A 12,798-nucleotide genomic window follows, 5' to 3' on the forward strand; every position below is an offset into this window, starting at 1 on the left:
GGCTACTGTATTTATAGGTTAAGAGTGCCGGCGCAACATCGTATCTTCTCCAGCTTCATACGAGGCTAACGAATGAAATAGCCTATCTGTGTATCCTGTCGCAGATTCCGTTTTAGCGCTTCATTTAAATCCCCTTGTCCGTGACTGTCATCCCGAGACCCCACCCCTGCCTTCTCTCCCTACATATCTTCTTAACTTTAACGAGCCTCGTTAAGATCACAATAATATTCCACCCACTAATTGCTCATTCCATTCAACAAATAGGCGAGACTCTGCTTCGACTTCACGCGAGTCAAGGGAGGGAGGGTGCTGCTGAGATTGGAGTTCCTGATAACCCCCGTGCGTGCAGCCGAAGTGGTGAAAGCCTCTACGTACTGGCTAATGATTGGCACGCTTGACAGTGATTGGCAGGGCTGCCATGACAACCCTACAACGACACCAAGAAGACCAATAGAAAAGCGAAACAAAATATTTCAATGCTACACTCACGGTGGATTTAGGGGGAGATATTATGAGGCTGGTGTCATTAGGCGATAGCTATTGAATCATTCAATCCGAATTCGTCGTTCTTTTTTCCTTCGCAAATTTCATTCTCTCTCAGGTCATTTCCATGGTTTTCAGATCGCCTTTAGAGCTTTATCCCTCTCATTTCTTCCTGCCAAACTTTGCTGATCGCCCTTTGCTCTTGGCGAGCAGTGCGCCCAGCACCAGGTCTCCCGAAGACTTGTCAATGTTTCAGCTACCGACCCTAAACTTCTCTCCGGAGCAAGTGGCCAGCGTCTGCGAGACGCTGGAGGAGACCGGGGACATAGAGCGGCTGGGTCGCTTCCTATGGTCGCTTCCAGTGGCACCGGGTGCTTGCGAGGCGATCAACAAGCACGAATCCATCCTACGTGCCCGGGCTGTGGTTGCCTTTCACACGGGCAATTTTCGTGATCTCTATCACATTCTGGAGAACCACAAGTTTACCAAGGACTCGCATGGTAAACTACAAGCGATGTGGCTTGAAGCTCACTATCAGGAGGCCGAGAAATTACGCGGGCGTCCCCTAGGACCGGTTGATAAGTACAGGGTGCGAAAGAAGTTTCCCCTGCCTAGAACCATCTGGGACGGTGAGCAGAAGACGCATTGTTTCAAAGAGCGGACGCGAGGTCTGTTACGGGAGTGGTACCTTCAGGACCCATACCCAAACCCCAGCAAGAAAAGGGAACTGGCTCAAGCCACTGGACTCACTCCTACACAGGTCGGAAATTGGTTTAAAAACCGGAGACAACGAGACAGGGCAGCGGCAGCAAAAAACAGGTCAGTCACGTTGTGTATTAACTTTCAATGGAAATGTTCGCTTTAAGTGTTTCATCATTAGTACTAAATATATACTAATAAATGAATTGTTGTGAAATATGTGAACACAAGGTAGAAAGTACTGCAGTAAAAACAGAATCAAATAGATTTTAGAGACGAGGGAGCGAGAACGACGACATTTTATTTGTGCCATGTGTAAGTTGTTTAGAAAGTATCAACCAGAATATAAAAGCAAGTAGATAAAACATACCTGTATCATTTTTATTAACGCGTGAAAAAAAGGATGCAAATAGAAAAGGTTCTCCTGATTCATTGATGAAATCTGAAATAGCAAAAATAACATGTAATCAAATGTGTATGCTTCACAGCAAAGCTATTGTGTTCTGTTTACACTGTTACAAAAGCTAGTATTTTTATCGTCTTTACACATCAAGTATTTAAACCTTAATTTAACAGTCATTCCAACTGATGGATATAGCGATAATACAAAATATGAATGAAGTCTAAAAAGTAATGTAAGGAGGCCTATAGCATTTCTCTGTTGCTATATTTGGAAAAGTAAAATCTACCGAAATTAACTGTCTATTCAAAATAATTCTAGTTTATCACTAACATTCTTAGACATTTTTACAGATATAGTTGTACAACTACTGTGCGGACAAACATGCATTGAGAAATAAATCATTATAGGCTACAAATTATTGTAAGGCTCAGTGTTTGCTATATTTGACATCTTGCAAATTATTAGGCTAATTGTTTCACTTCCCAGTGTACTTCCTAATTATATTACAGATAACACGGCGTAAATTTGTTAGTGAGTGGTGTTTCAGATGTTGTCAAATTATTTTTCCTCCTAAACGCTAAGTGCTACTGTGTCTAGGGAATGAGAAAACATGTTGAGTGGTGTAACTGATTTATATTATTTAATGGATCAATCTACAAATTGCACTTGACTGGATGATTACAAATCGGTAAACAAACAAGAACTATGACACTTTGGTTAAGCAGCATACTAAAACTGACATCTTTAACTAATGACATTTGAACATATAAAAATACAAATAAATACAATAACTAATTGTATCATTACTAGATATCATGAGAAGTCAATCAAATCTCGACGATAAACATATGCTAATATTTTGGTATGTAGACTTAATCATGTAGCCGCAAAGCTTTATGTAATCGTATGTAAAATAAATAAACAGCTGTAGCATCTATTTTACTATGTAACCAAATGTTATTTTTATCTATTGTATTTATATTAGATATTTTTACCTATATCGTTTTAAAGAACTATGTTTAAAATAGCATAATAATTACGTGAAAATGGAGGCGCGTTTTTCAGTGAACATGGCCTACGACTTTTATACTCTAACAGCATACCGCTCTCTCACTTTTCTGCTATAGGCTCCAGCATCAAGCAATAGGGCAGAATGGCATGCGGTCCCTTTCAGAATCCGGCTGCACCCCACGCAGTTCGGCGGAGTCGCCATCAACTGCGGCTAGTCCAACGACCAGTGTCTCGAGCATGACAGAGCGAGTCGACAAGGGCACATCAATTCTTTCAGTAACGTCAAGTGACTCGGAATGCGATGTATGATACGCAAAAGAGAAATATATACAGGAAAAAGGACCTGAATAAACTTTATTAATGATCGGGGAAGATGAAAAAGGACCAATTGATATTACTATTATAAAAAGAAAAACAAAAGCACGCCTTTTCTTCAAGCGCTTTCATTGGACCACACACCTTCCCCCACCCCATCACTTGCATGATATATATACATATATATATCTAAATATATCTATTTTTTTTTTTCGTTTTATATATGGGGAAATGCCCCACGTTTATTATGTCTACCAGGACCACCGTGAAGAGGGAATTACCAGAAACCGGTGTCCATCAACTTTTTTCTGTTTTAGTCCGAGTGACGACGAGCAGCCAGGATGCAATCCTCTTTTCCTTTATGTTCATCAGACAATCATTTGAGTCGTAAGCACCTTTTTACTACACTTCTGTCACTGCCTGTGTGGGGTACTGGTCAAATGTGGAACTGAATCGTTATGACTGTGTCAGATTTTTATTTCTATTTCCAGATTTTATATTGAATTATGTATATCTTAAATAATGCGATCATTCTCCCAGTCTGTAATATATGTGTAGAAATAAGTGTAAATAATATTGCTATACCCATTCTCTTTTATATCCCTGTTCACTTTTCTTGGCATGGTGTCCCTACATAAACTATTCGTCAAAACGTAACTATTAAGTGCCCTAGGCGTTTTGTTTCTCTGTTTTATGCCATGAAAAGAACGATAGTGACCATGAATTATCAGTCGAGATTAATGCAAAAGACAAAATATTGGATATCATCATCGACTGACCAAGTCTATTTCATGTTTCCAGTCCAGCGCTTATAATTCAATGTTACTTTCTTGCGTGTTTCTGTTAATGTATACGTTTCTAAACTGAAAATACAGTATTCAATTTTGTTATAAAACTGTATTATGTGTGTCATTTCCACACAAAAAAAAAATCTAATTTCCACACAACAACATTCAAAAAGTTTTCTCCCCAGTTTGGAGAGCATTAAATAAGTGGATCACTAGTGTATCATATGCACCAAAATTCTTTATCAAACAATTTGTAGTACAGAAACGTTTTTAAACAAAATTCGCTGTGACGGTGAACATTCGTATTCTTTTTTGTTAATAGCCAGTGGCTAAGGTGCACAATGCAAAACTTAAGTGAAGGCACCATTAAATTGACTAATCATGGAGGACTCCTCCCCTGGCCCAGTCAACGAAACGGCGTTTCTTTCAAAATGTAGCTATGCTAGAAGAAAGCTCCCTCTGGGCGAGTAACCCTAACTCGCATGCACAAACAGAAACCCGTTCTTGATATAGAAGTTTTGTTTGTTTGATTTTTTTCAGCGCACTTTAACAAACACAAACAGTTTATTTACGTAAAATATATTATGGGTAAAGGTTATCCTATGAATGGAGAATACCTATTTACTCAACAATATAATGTTGTAAGTCTACCTAACATGAAGCTGACTCGTTCGTGCGTCTCCGATTTTGCTCACTTCTAATTTAGTTGCCAAAAATAGAGGAAAGGCTTGAAGATGTGACAAATAGCTTAATCAACTTGTTTAATTTGTCGATGTAACGAAGATTATTATTAAAGAATAGTTTAGATATTTGTAACCAGATAGATGACTAAATATTTTTTTATTAAAAACTCCCTTGTTTTATAAGAGCAACCATAAATTGTTTATATAGCTATTTAGTTTGTCCATTGTGATCTTTCTCCATTCATGTGTATCAGTTTTACGACAGATAACTTAAAGACTAGACGAAACTTTTAGCTCTCACAACCGGCAATGCTAAATAAGGCTGCGTTTATTATTTATTATTTCTCTCACGTTCATAATTCTAGGCTATAGGGTGCATTGTGTATGTCTTGTACGTCCTCTCAAGTCTGAATCTCCGCGATCATAAGGGAATACCCATTGATCCTAATGAGCTTGATTAAATGCGCTAAAATAAAGAACCATTTGATTTGTATTCATAGTTGATCGCGAGGGACTACTTTTTACCTCTCAAGTTCATCTGCAGTGGCCAGATATGGACTATCACTGGCTGATGGAGTTCTCCAATCACTTCACACTGATCTTTATCAATCTATCCTCTCAGACTACATTAATTTATCGGCAGATATTTGTCTCAAATATGTTTAGGACAGATAAAGTAGTTATGAGAAGAGCAGTTTTCTTTTAAACAGTAATATCAATTCAGCTATTTGTGAATAAAATTAACAGGTGGCAAACAGCCCTTTAATAATTTGGGTGTGTTGGAAGAAATTAATTTACCAGAATCGCCTATTGCATATTGGCTTCTTAGATATCACATAAACATTGCATAAAAAACGACAGAAACATCTTGAAAATGTGTCGCGACTTCAGACGATATAGGCTACTTTTCGCAGAATTGCAAGGAGACTGCCCTCTCTTGCTGTATATATAAAGATTCATATGGCTTATTTAGTGTCTAATAATTCAGTTACACAGTTGATTTTCCCCCCTCAGGTGTTCTTGCAATGTGAATAGCCTACACGAAGTAGGCTACAGAATATAGCCTACGTGACAACGTCAACATAACATTTTCATACACATCCAGTCTCTAAGCCTATGTGTAGCCTACTATTATAACTGGCGAGGGTGTCAAAAAGGCAGAATAGATTATTTGTACTGTTCCCATAACCTTAGTCGCACAGAGACAAATGAATGCAATTGGTCCGCAGACGGCAATAAGAAAAGATTGTACAGCCCTGTTTTTTCTCTGATTTCATCGGTTAACTGAACACAACTTTTCTATTCGTGTGTATTCAAGCAGTTCTCAATGAGCGTCAGTTCCCTCTGACCCGGCATAGCCTGTCAGTGCAACCACTCTTGGCAAGACTGGGTCTTTTCCCTCCCGAAACAGCCCCCTTCTCACAAATAAGAACAGAACAAGGTACGTGAAGCTGGATTCCAAACCGTGAATTAATAGGCTATTGCGACTGTGGCAAGCTGTGCTTTAGCAGAAGATAGGCTATGGACGACAACAGTCGGAACCGCTAAACGTCTAAAAATAAATAAATAAGTAAATAAACAAACATCATCCAAACAAATATTTAAAATGTAAATTCATGATTCAGATCATGAATTTATTTTTTATTATACACATTTAATGATGGTACATTTATTTTATAAAGTATTTGTATTGCTCATGTTATCCCATAATGGGGTAAAAAGATAAATACAAATAAATAATTAATAATTAACTAAATAAATAAATAAAATACATAGTAGTTTCAAATAACGTAAAATGCCACACACACAAAAACAGTAGCCTACTTTTGGTAATTTCCATCCTCACTGTAGATCTTTAGCTGCTTCTGAAAGAATTTTAGGCTATATTTTAAAAGATTCATTATCAGAACTTCTCACATCTGAAATGTTACATCACTTCATTAGACCTATTATATTTTACCTGGCGTATTGTTGAGACCTTATCAATTCTATAGGCTACTGTTTTGGCTACTCGTCTTTCCTTTTATTCGACATGGTTCTAAACTGTAATAAGAGCAATACCTTGATCTGAAAACTACTTGTCTTTGGAGAGTGTTTTTTGATAGTACACGAATCACCAAAGACGTTTATTTGATAAAGTCGATTAACAATTCAATTACAAATTTCATAAAAATATATGTCACTGCATTCATTTTGAAAGGTGTAGGCCTATACCGCGAGTGTTGTTCTCGACCCAGCAGCCTGTGATGAGGTGTTCTGGCAAGCAGGATTAAAAACTGTAATTCTATTACAGAGTAATTTAGAGGTCACAAGACGCTATGATACAGGATCAGCCGTAAGATCAGAGTGCAAGAGCCCATTTGAAGGTTAATTCGGATGAGATCCTATGAACTGTGGAAAACTAGAAATATTCAGATTTTGTTTCACCACAACACCTTGTAAAGTTACAGAAGTCTGAAAACCAAAGTCTCTCCCGAAACATTCTCACAGGTGGGTGGGTGGGTGATGAGCGAGCATACATGCGTCTCTTATAGGCTTGCTGGAGACAACATCCTGCGAGCACCTGCATTCACCTTCCAACTCAAATTAAAACGAGAAACGCAACTGATATCAGTACGTCATATGACAAAATAATATATATATATATATATAAACTCTAAATAACTGTTTTTATACACTTTAGTAGAAATGCAGTAGGCTAAAATACATATTACATTATTAATTTGTTAATTATTATTAATGTTACCAAAAAGCTATCCCCTTAATTAAGTACACTTGGCGTATTGAAGTGTATTAATTAGCCCATAATAATAACTAATGCGGCCTTTACCGTAGAATCTAACAAATTTTCAACTCTAACGGGCACCAGCATAGCCCTGTGTGATTCGATGAAGAAAGACCATTTATACAAACGGCTATGATATATGTGCACATAAAGACAATATGTCGATCAGATAGGCCTATGACAAATACAAAACAGATATCCACAACAAAAACTACAAAAGAAGAAAAATGCGAATCTATGTTGACAAGTCGAGGCCAAAAGAGGGGATAGGAAGAGAGAATTTTTTTTCATATTTTATACATCTGAACAACACGCTAAGCTCCAAGAACCGTGCCCTGCCCCAGCTCTTCGCGCTCCCGTGCTCTACTGGCCCGCCTCGACTCTGCCTCCTCAATTAGCGCCGCTCCTACAGGAGCCCCGCTGCGCGCCAGAGCTCGACCTCACAGCCTCCAATAGTCCTAACCGCCTCCTACGGCGATTCCGCTCAACAATCATGAAACCATTTAGCAATTGACTCATTCTGTAAATAATCTTTGACGCACTAACAAAGACGCCATTTGAGAGGAGTGTATTAGCATGAAAGCATTTAAACAGATGTCGTATTAGTTGCTGGTGTCTTGGTTGCACATAATTTAGATGAACTACAGCTGGTGTTTTTTACCAGTCATTCTCCAGAGGGTTTAAAAAAAAGCAAATATATTCCAATCTTTCTTTTTACTATAAAAGCCATAGAACTAAAATGTAATATCCATAACTAATTTACAGACACTTGCCTTGCTAAAAAGTCTAATAAATTCATACATGAAGACATACTTTATAATCTTTATAAGTAGACCTATATCAGTATATCAGAATACAGTTGAACTTTTCAGCATATTTATTTTAATTTTATTTTACAAATGATTGGAGGAACAAAATATAAAATATTTGTTCATATAAAGTTTGGTAAACACAATAACTTTATATAACTGCATACTTTCAAAACGAGTTTAAAGTGCTGCATAGCCTACTTGTCTGAATCATGAAAGCAAAAGATGGGGTTCACCTCTGCTTTAAACAATAGAATGGATTACACATAATATGTATGAATGCAGTCTCAAACCAGATCCAATCTCAACATTGTTCAAGTGGACGAAAGCGCTTCTCGTATGTGCTCGTTGATCTCGTAGGCAAGTTACTCCATCTTGTGGAGAAAGGTTGGAAGCGCCCCTTTACACTATTGGGGCTTAAATCTGTGATGGAAGACACATATTTATTCAAAACCGTACATTGCATTTGTCCAGTTCACACGAACATAAAATTAAGACTAGGCCTAATAGATAAACGAAAAAGATACGCAATATAGCCTATTTGAATTTCAAACCAGCTATTTTAAATTATTTTGGAGCTCAAACCGGGGTAGCTCTAATAAGACATTTCTAAGAACACTTTATTTTTTGTTTCAGTTAAATGTTCAGCTTTGGGTCGCGCCTCTTTCCACTTTATGCCCATCACCGGGAGATGACGCTGCGCAAGCCCACTGCGAACACATCAATAATTAATCATTTGAAAGTCAAATGATGTTTTAACACTGAACTGGATTTCCATTTTTGCTAGATCACAGAGTTGGACAGCTCGGAATGTAATGGAATCCCGGCTCCCTTAATTTTTCACCACTGATACCCAGATTTTTGAGGACTTAATGTAAAAATCTAATGGGCTTCGCTGGAGCGCATGTCTTTGGAAGTTAAACTACAGGGAAAGTGTTGACGAACCATTCGTAGGACTTTTCTTGGAGGTTGGGCTTTAAATTATCGTGTAACACTGTCTCTGTGTCTCGTTGCCTTTCAATTTTAAAATAGTGTAAGTGACACTATTTAAAAAGTTAGAGTGAAAAAAGGAATAAAAACTGGTAGTCGTCGCAGTTACAACTGCTACACATCAATCATTGGTATTCTTTAGGTATCTTTCGTATCCATTTTATTTTGTAATTTGTATCAACACATATGCCTACATACATTTCTTATTTAACAAGGGCGAACTTCTACACCCGGTCACGTTACACTTTCAGTCAGTCACTTAGGCCACCTACTGGACAAACGTGCGAATCAAACATTCAAGAAAGCCAGTTAAACACACTGGCTGGGTATGACTGGGTATCAACTTGAGTACGTTTAATTGACTAATTAAAATCAGTGCAAGGCTACAGATAATATAACAGCTCTATAATGTTATTATAGGATACATGTAAAAGGCTACCTGGTATGCATGTAAATAAAACAGATTAGTGACTTAAAATTGACTTCAAATCGAAATTCTAAACGCATCCAAGTGGGTTAGAATGGGACTTAGGCCTTGCTTTTAATAATGTAGGCTATAAGTATTAATACACTTAAATTAGGACTATTATAGTATCCCCATGTTTGTGTTCAAATGAAAAACAAATGAGACCCTGTACATTTTATTCATCTACTGGTAGCTAGGCCAACTTGCCGCGCATATGTGGGTACGAAAGAGAAAGGGTCTAACTCTACCAGTCTGGACTCATCATCATGCAGATTTAGTTCCATCCCTGTTTTAACACACCTGCCTGTATTTTTCTTGAAAACCTTAATAAGCTTGTTCAGATGTGTATTTGGTGTTTGTAATTGACTGACACCTATGACTGGCAAATAAGGTTCACAGTGTTGCCAGTGCGGAATTGACCGGCGTGTGAATTATTTCAGGGGTGCACAAAATTAAAATCAATCAGAGCTTGAAATCAGGGCCATGCAGAGACCTTCGAGGGGCAGGTGCTCAAGGTATAAAAGGGGCTCATGGAACACGGCTTTTAATAGGACTGTGCTCCTTGCTGATATGTGTATCGAAACGGATGCTTCTGCATTGATACAGCAGCAAATGCCGTGACGCAGTTTTGAAAAAGAAACACAGAACAGAAAATAAAATTTTAAGTTTAAAAGTTAAAGAATTTTTCTCGGCACCTCTTAATTACTCTGTAATTATAACTGAATTATATTATTGATATTATTATTATTGAGTTTACAGGGTATGGTGTTTTGCTGTTGTAAACACTACTGTTGCTGATGTAGAAAAATATTTCTGTCTTATTTAAAATAGAATTCTATTCTAATCCTGTTCTGAATTTATTCATTTTTTCAATGATAACAATAATAAAACCATGACTGATAAGTATAATTTGGAGGATGCGAAAATCAGTATAAGCCTGTTTTGCCAGAGTTGTGATAATTATTTTTAAGGCACTCTAGTTTTTTAAATAAATACTGTAATAATAATAGTTCAAAGTATGAATAGTTTTTAGTCAGATAACATAAAAAAGACAAGACCCCTCGACGCCTTTTAAACTTTTCCCAATCAAACAGCAAGAACGAAAGAGAACTGGCACCTTTGTTTATATTGCTAGCTGCATTTTAATATTAAATTAAATATTTAATTTTAATAAAATGTAAATACCTCCCGCACTTTATTGGGGCATGTGGGACAGTATCCATAGTCTATGCATGACCTGACGTTTTATTCTGTCCAAAATGACAAGATGTGAACATCAGGAGTGCTGAACACTCTCATGCAGTGTATGTGTCATTCATACTGGAAGCCGGAGAGTGCTCTTGCGCAGAAAGTCCAAAACAGACTCTAATTTACCACGTGCAGGAAATCCCTAATATGGACAAAATCATCCGGGTATCGCTGTAGCTGAGCTGAATGAAAAGTAGAAACTTCCACAGACAGCAATAAAAACAACAGCTGTGCATGCTCTCTTCACGCCCTTATGGTAAAATAATAATAATTTAATAATATAAGTAAAAAAGCTCACTGCTCCGCTGAGATGTGTTTACCGGCAGCAGCTGCAGACAATGAAGGCTTCTTTTTTTTTTTTTTTTTTTTTTTTTTTAGACAATGAAGGCTTCTGAAGTTGAGGGATCATCCTGGATGAGATCATCAGCAGAAAGGTCATTATGTGGATCATTTTATTTATGGCTAAATTATTATTCATTAATTTTGCTAATAGTTACATTGGGCAGGCCTTCACAAAAGGGCATTTAATTACAAAAAAAAATTATTGGCATTTTGGGCATCAAGTGGAAAAGGGGCAGGTGCTCAAGCACCCACCGACCACCAGTTGGTGGTGGCAAGTCTCAATAAGTGAATTATAGAATCATTCATTTAACAGATTCTTTCAAACCAGCTGAATCATTCATAAATGAAGCAAGTGACTGCCTTGATGAATAGGGCCATTGAATCATTGACTCACTCAATTGATTCTCACTCACTCACTCACTGATTCGTTCCAAATCGCTGAACCAAACACCACTCTGTGTTGCTGATAGACGCTTTGTTTGGAGCTATGTTTAAAAATAGTCTAAAATTTACACAAAGTTGTGTATACAAATGGTCAGTTATATAAACTTGTTTATTGAACTGTTGTATAAAATAAATATATACTGTACATTTTTCAATCATGCTGAAATTCAGGAAAATACCAGTCTTGCTCGTGTGATATAGGTATGGTTATAAACACACAAACAAAACAAGTATGGGGAAATTAATATCTTACATTTTGGGGGCATTTTGCACGAGTCATGACGCTATTTTAGGTAAGACTAGCTTGCTTATGGCGTTAAAAGTTGGACAAAACAGCACAAGCGCATGAACACAGCACAGTCACAAAGCTCGCATGTAAAATGTAAACCTGAAGAAATGGCCAATTCCAAACTCGAGCACAAAAAATATTGTAGTGTACACACATCAACAGGCTGCTAGGACAAATAACAAAACCGCGAGTCCTATAGAATTACAACTAATCAATCCCACATGTGTGAGTAGCTAATATGCACGCGCAGAACTAAACACACGCGCGAGCTGAACCTTATACACACTTATACTCACAATAATAATGATAAATGCTGACCAATACTTAATTGAACTTTTTTAATAAAAATAACGTTTTAGTAAAACAAGCTAAATAATTTTTTTTTGTGATATGACATAGCTATGCATGAATATACACTAGCTAGAGAAATGCAGCCAATGTGAATACATGTGCGCGCGCACTTGGATGGGTTAAATGCAGAGGACAAATTCCGAGTATGGGTCACCATACCTGGCCACACGTCACTTCACAATTTTTTTTTTTTAATTTTAATTATTAAACCACCGAAGTGGTAAACAGAAGGTTGCTGGTTCGATCTTCGCAGCCATCACCACCAGTGTTTCCTTGAGCAAGGCAATTTACTCCAGGTTGTGCCAGGGGTAATTGATTGGGTCATTGGGGGTCCCTGTAATAAGATCACTGTAAGTTGCTTTGGATAAAAGGACAGTTAAAGTCATTGTCCAGCTCAGTTTAGCTCTCTTGCAATAGTGTCTGTGCAGTCAAGTCAGTCAACAGTGTTGCGAGAAATTGTGTCCCCAACTAAGCAAGCCAAAGGCGACAGTGTCAAGGAACCAAAACGCCATCGGTGACAGAAATGGAGAAATAAAAACTTGGGAGAAACCAGGCTCAGTCGGGGGGCCAGTTCTCCTCTGGCCAGACAAAACCAGCATGGTGTGGTTTAATTCCAGGCTATAAAGCACATCAGATTGAGCAGAGGACTTGTCTGGTTCTTGTGGTCTTGTGCCGATGGCCGACGAGGTCTT

At 37.6% G+C, this 12,798-nt stretch overlaps 1 protein-coding gene across 1 annotated transcript; it reads left to right on the forward strand.

Moving 5' to 3' along the window:
• Positions 1-337: 337 nt before the first annotated feature.
• LOC107585256 (homeobox protein SIX3) lies at positions 338-2,999 on the forward strand. Its single transcript, XM_016272199.1, has 2 exons — positions 338-1,302; positions 2,713-2,999. Exons 1-2 carry the CDS (start codon positions 611-613, stop codon positions 2,903-2,905), a joined length of 885 nt encoding a protein of 294 aa, XP_016127685.1. The 5' UTR covers positions 338-610; the 3' UTR covers positions 2,906-2,999.
• Positions 3,000-12,798: the final 9,799 nt, after the last annotated feature.

The sequence above is a fragment of the Sinocyclocheilus grahami genome, unplaced genomic scaffold (assembly GCF_001515645.1).
Source record: "Sinocyclocheilus grahami isolate Dianchi unplaced genomic scaffold, SAMN03320097.WGS_v1.1 scaffold68.1, whole genome shotgun sequence".
NCBI lineage: Eukaryota > Metazoa > Chordata > Actinopteri > Cypriniformes > Cyprinidae > Sinocyclocheilus > Sinocyclocheilus grahami.

Excerpts from the sequence above, each read along its gene's own strand:
- LOC107585256 (XM_016272199.1), top strand. The coding sequence starts at position 611 with ATGGTTTTCAGATCGCCTTTAGAGCTTTATCCCTCTCATTTCTTCCTG. Across the intron at positions 1,303-2,712 it reads GCAGCGGCAGCAAAAAACAG|GCTCCAGCATCAAGCAATAG; the intron begins GTCAGTCACGTT and ends TTTCTGCTATAG.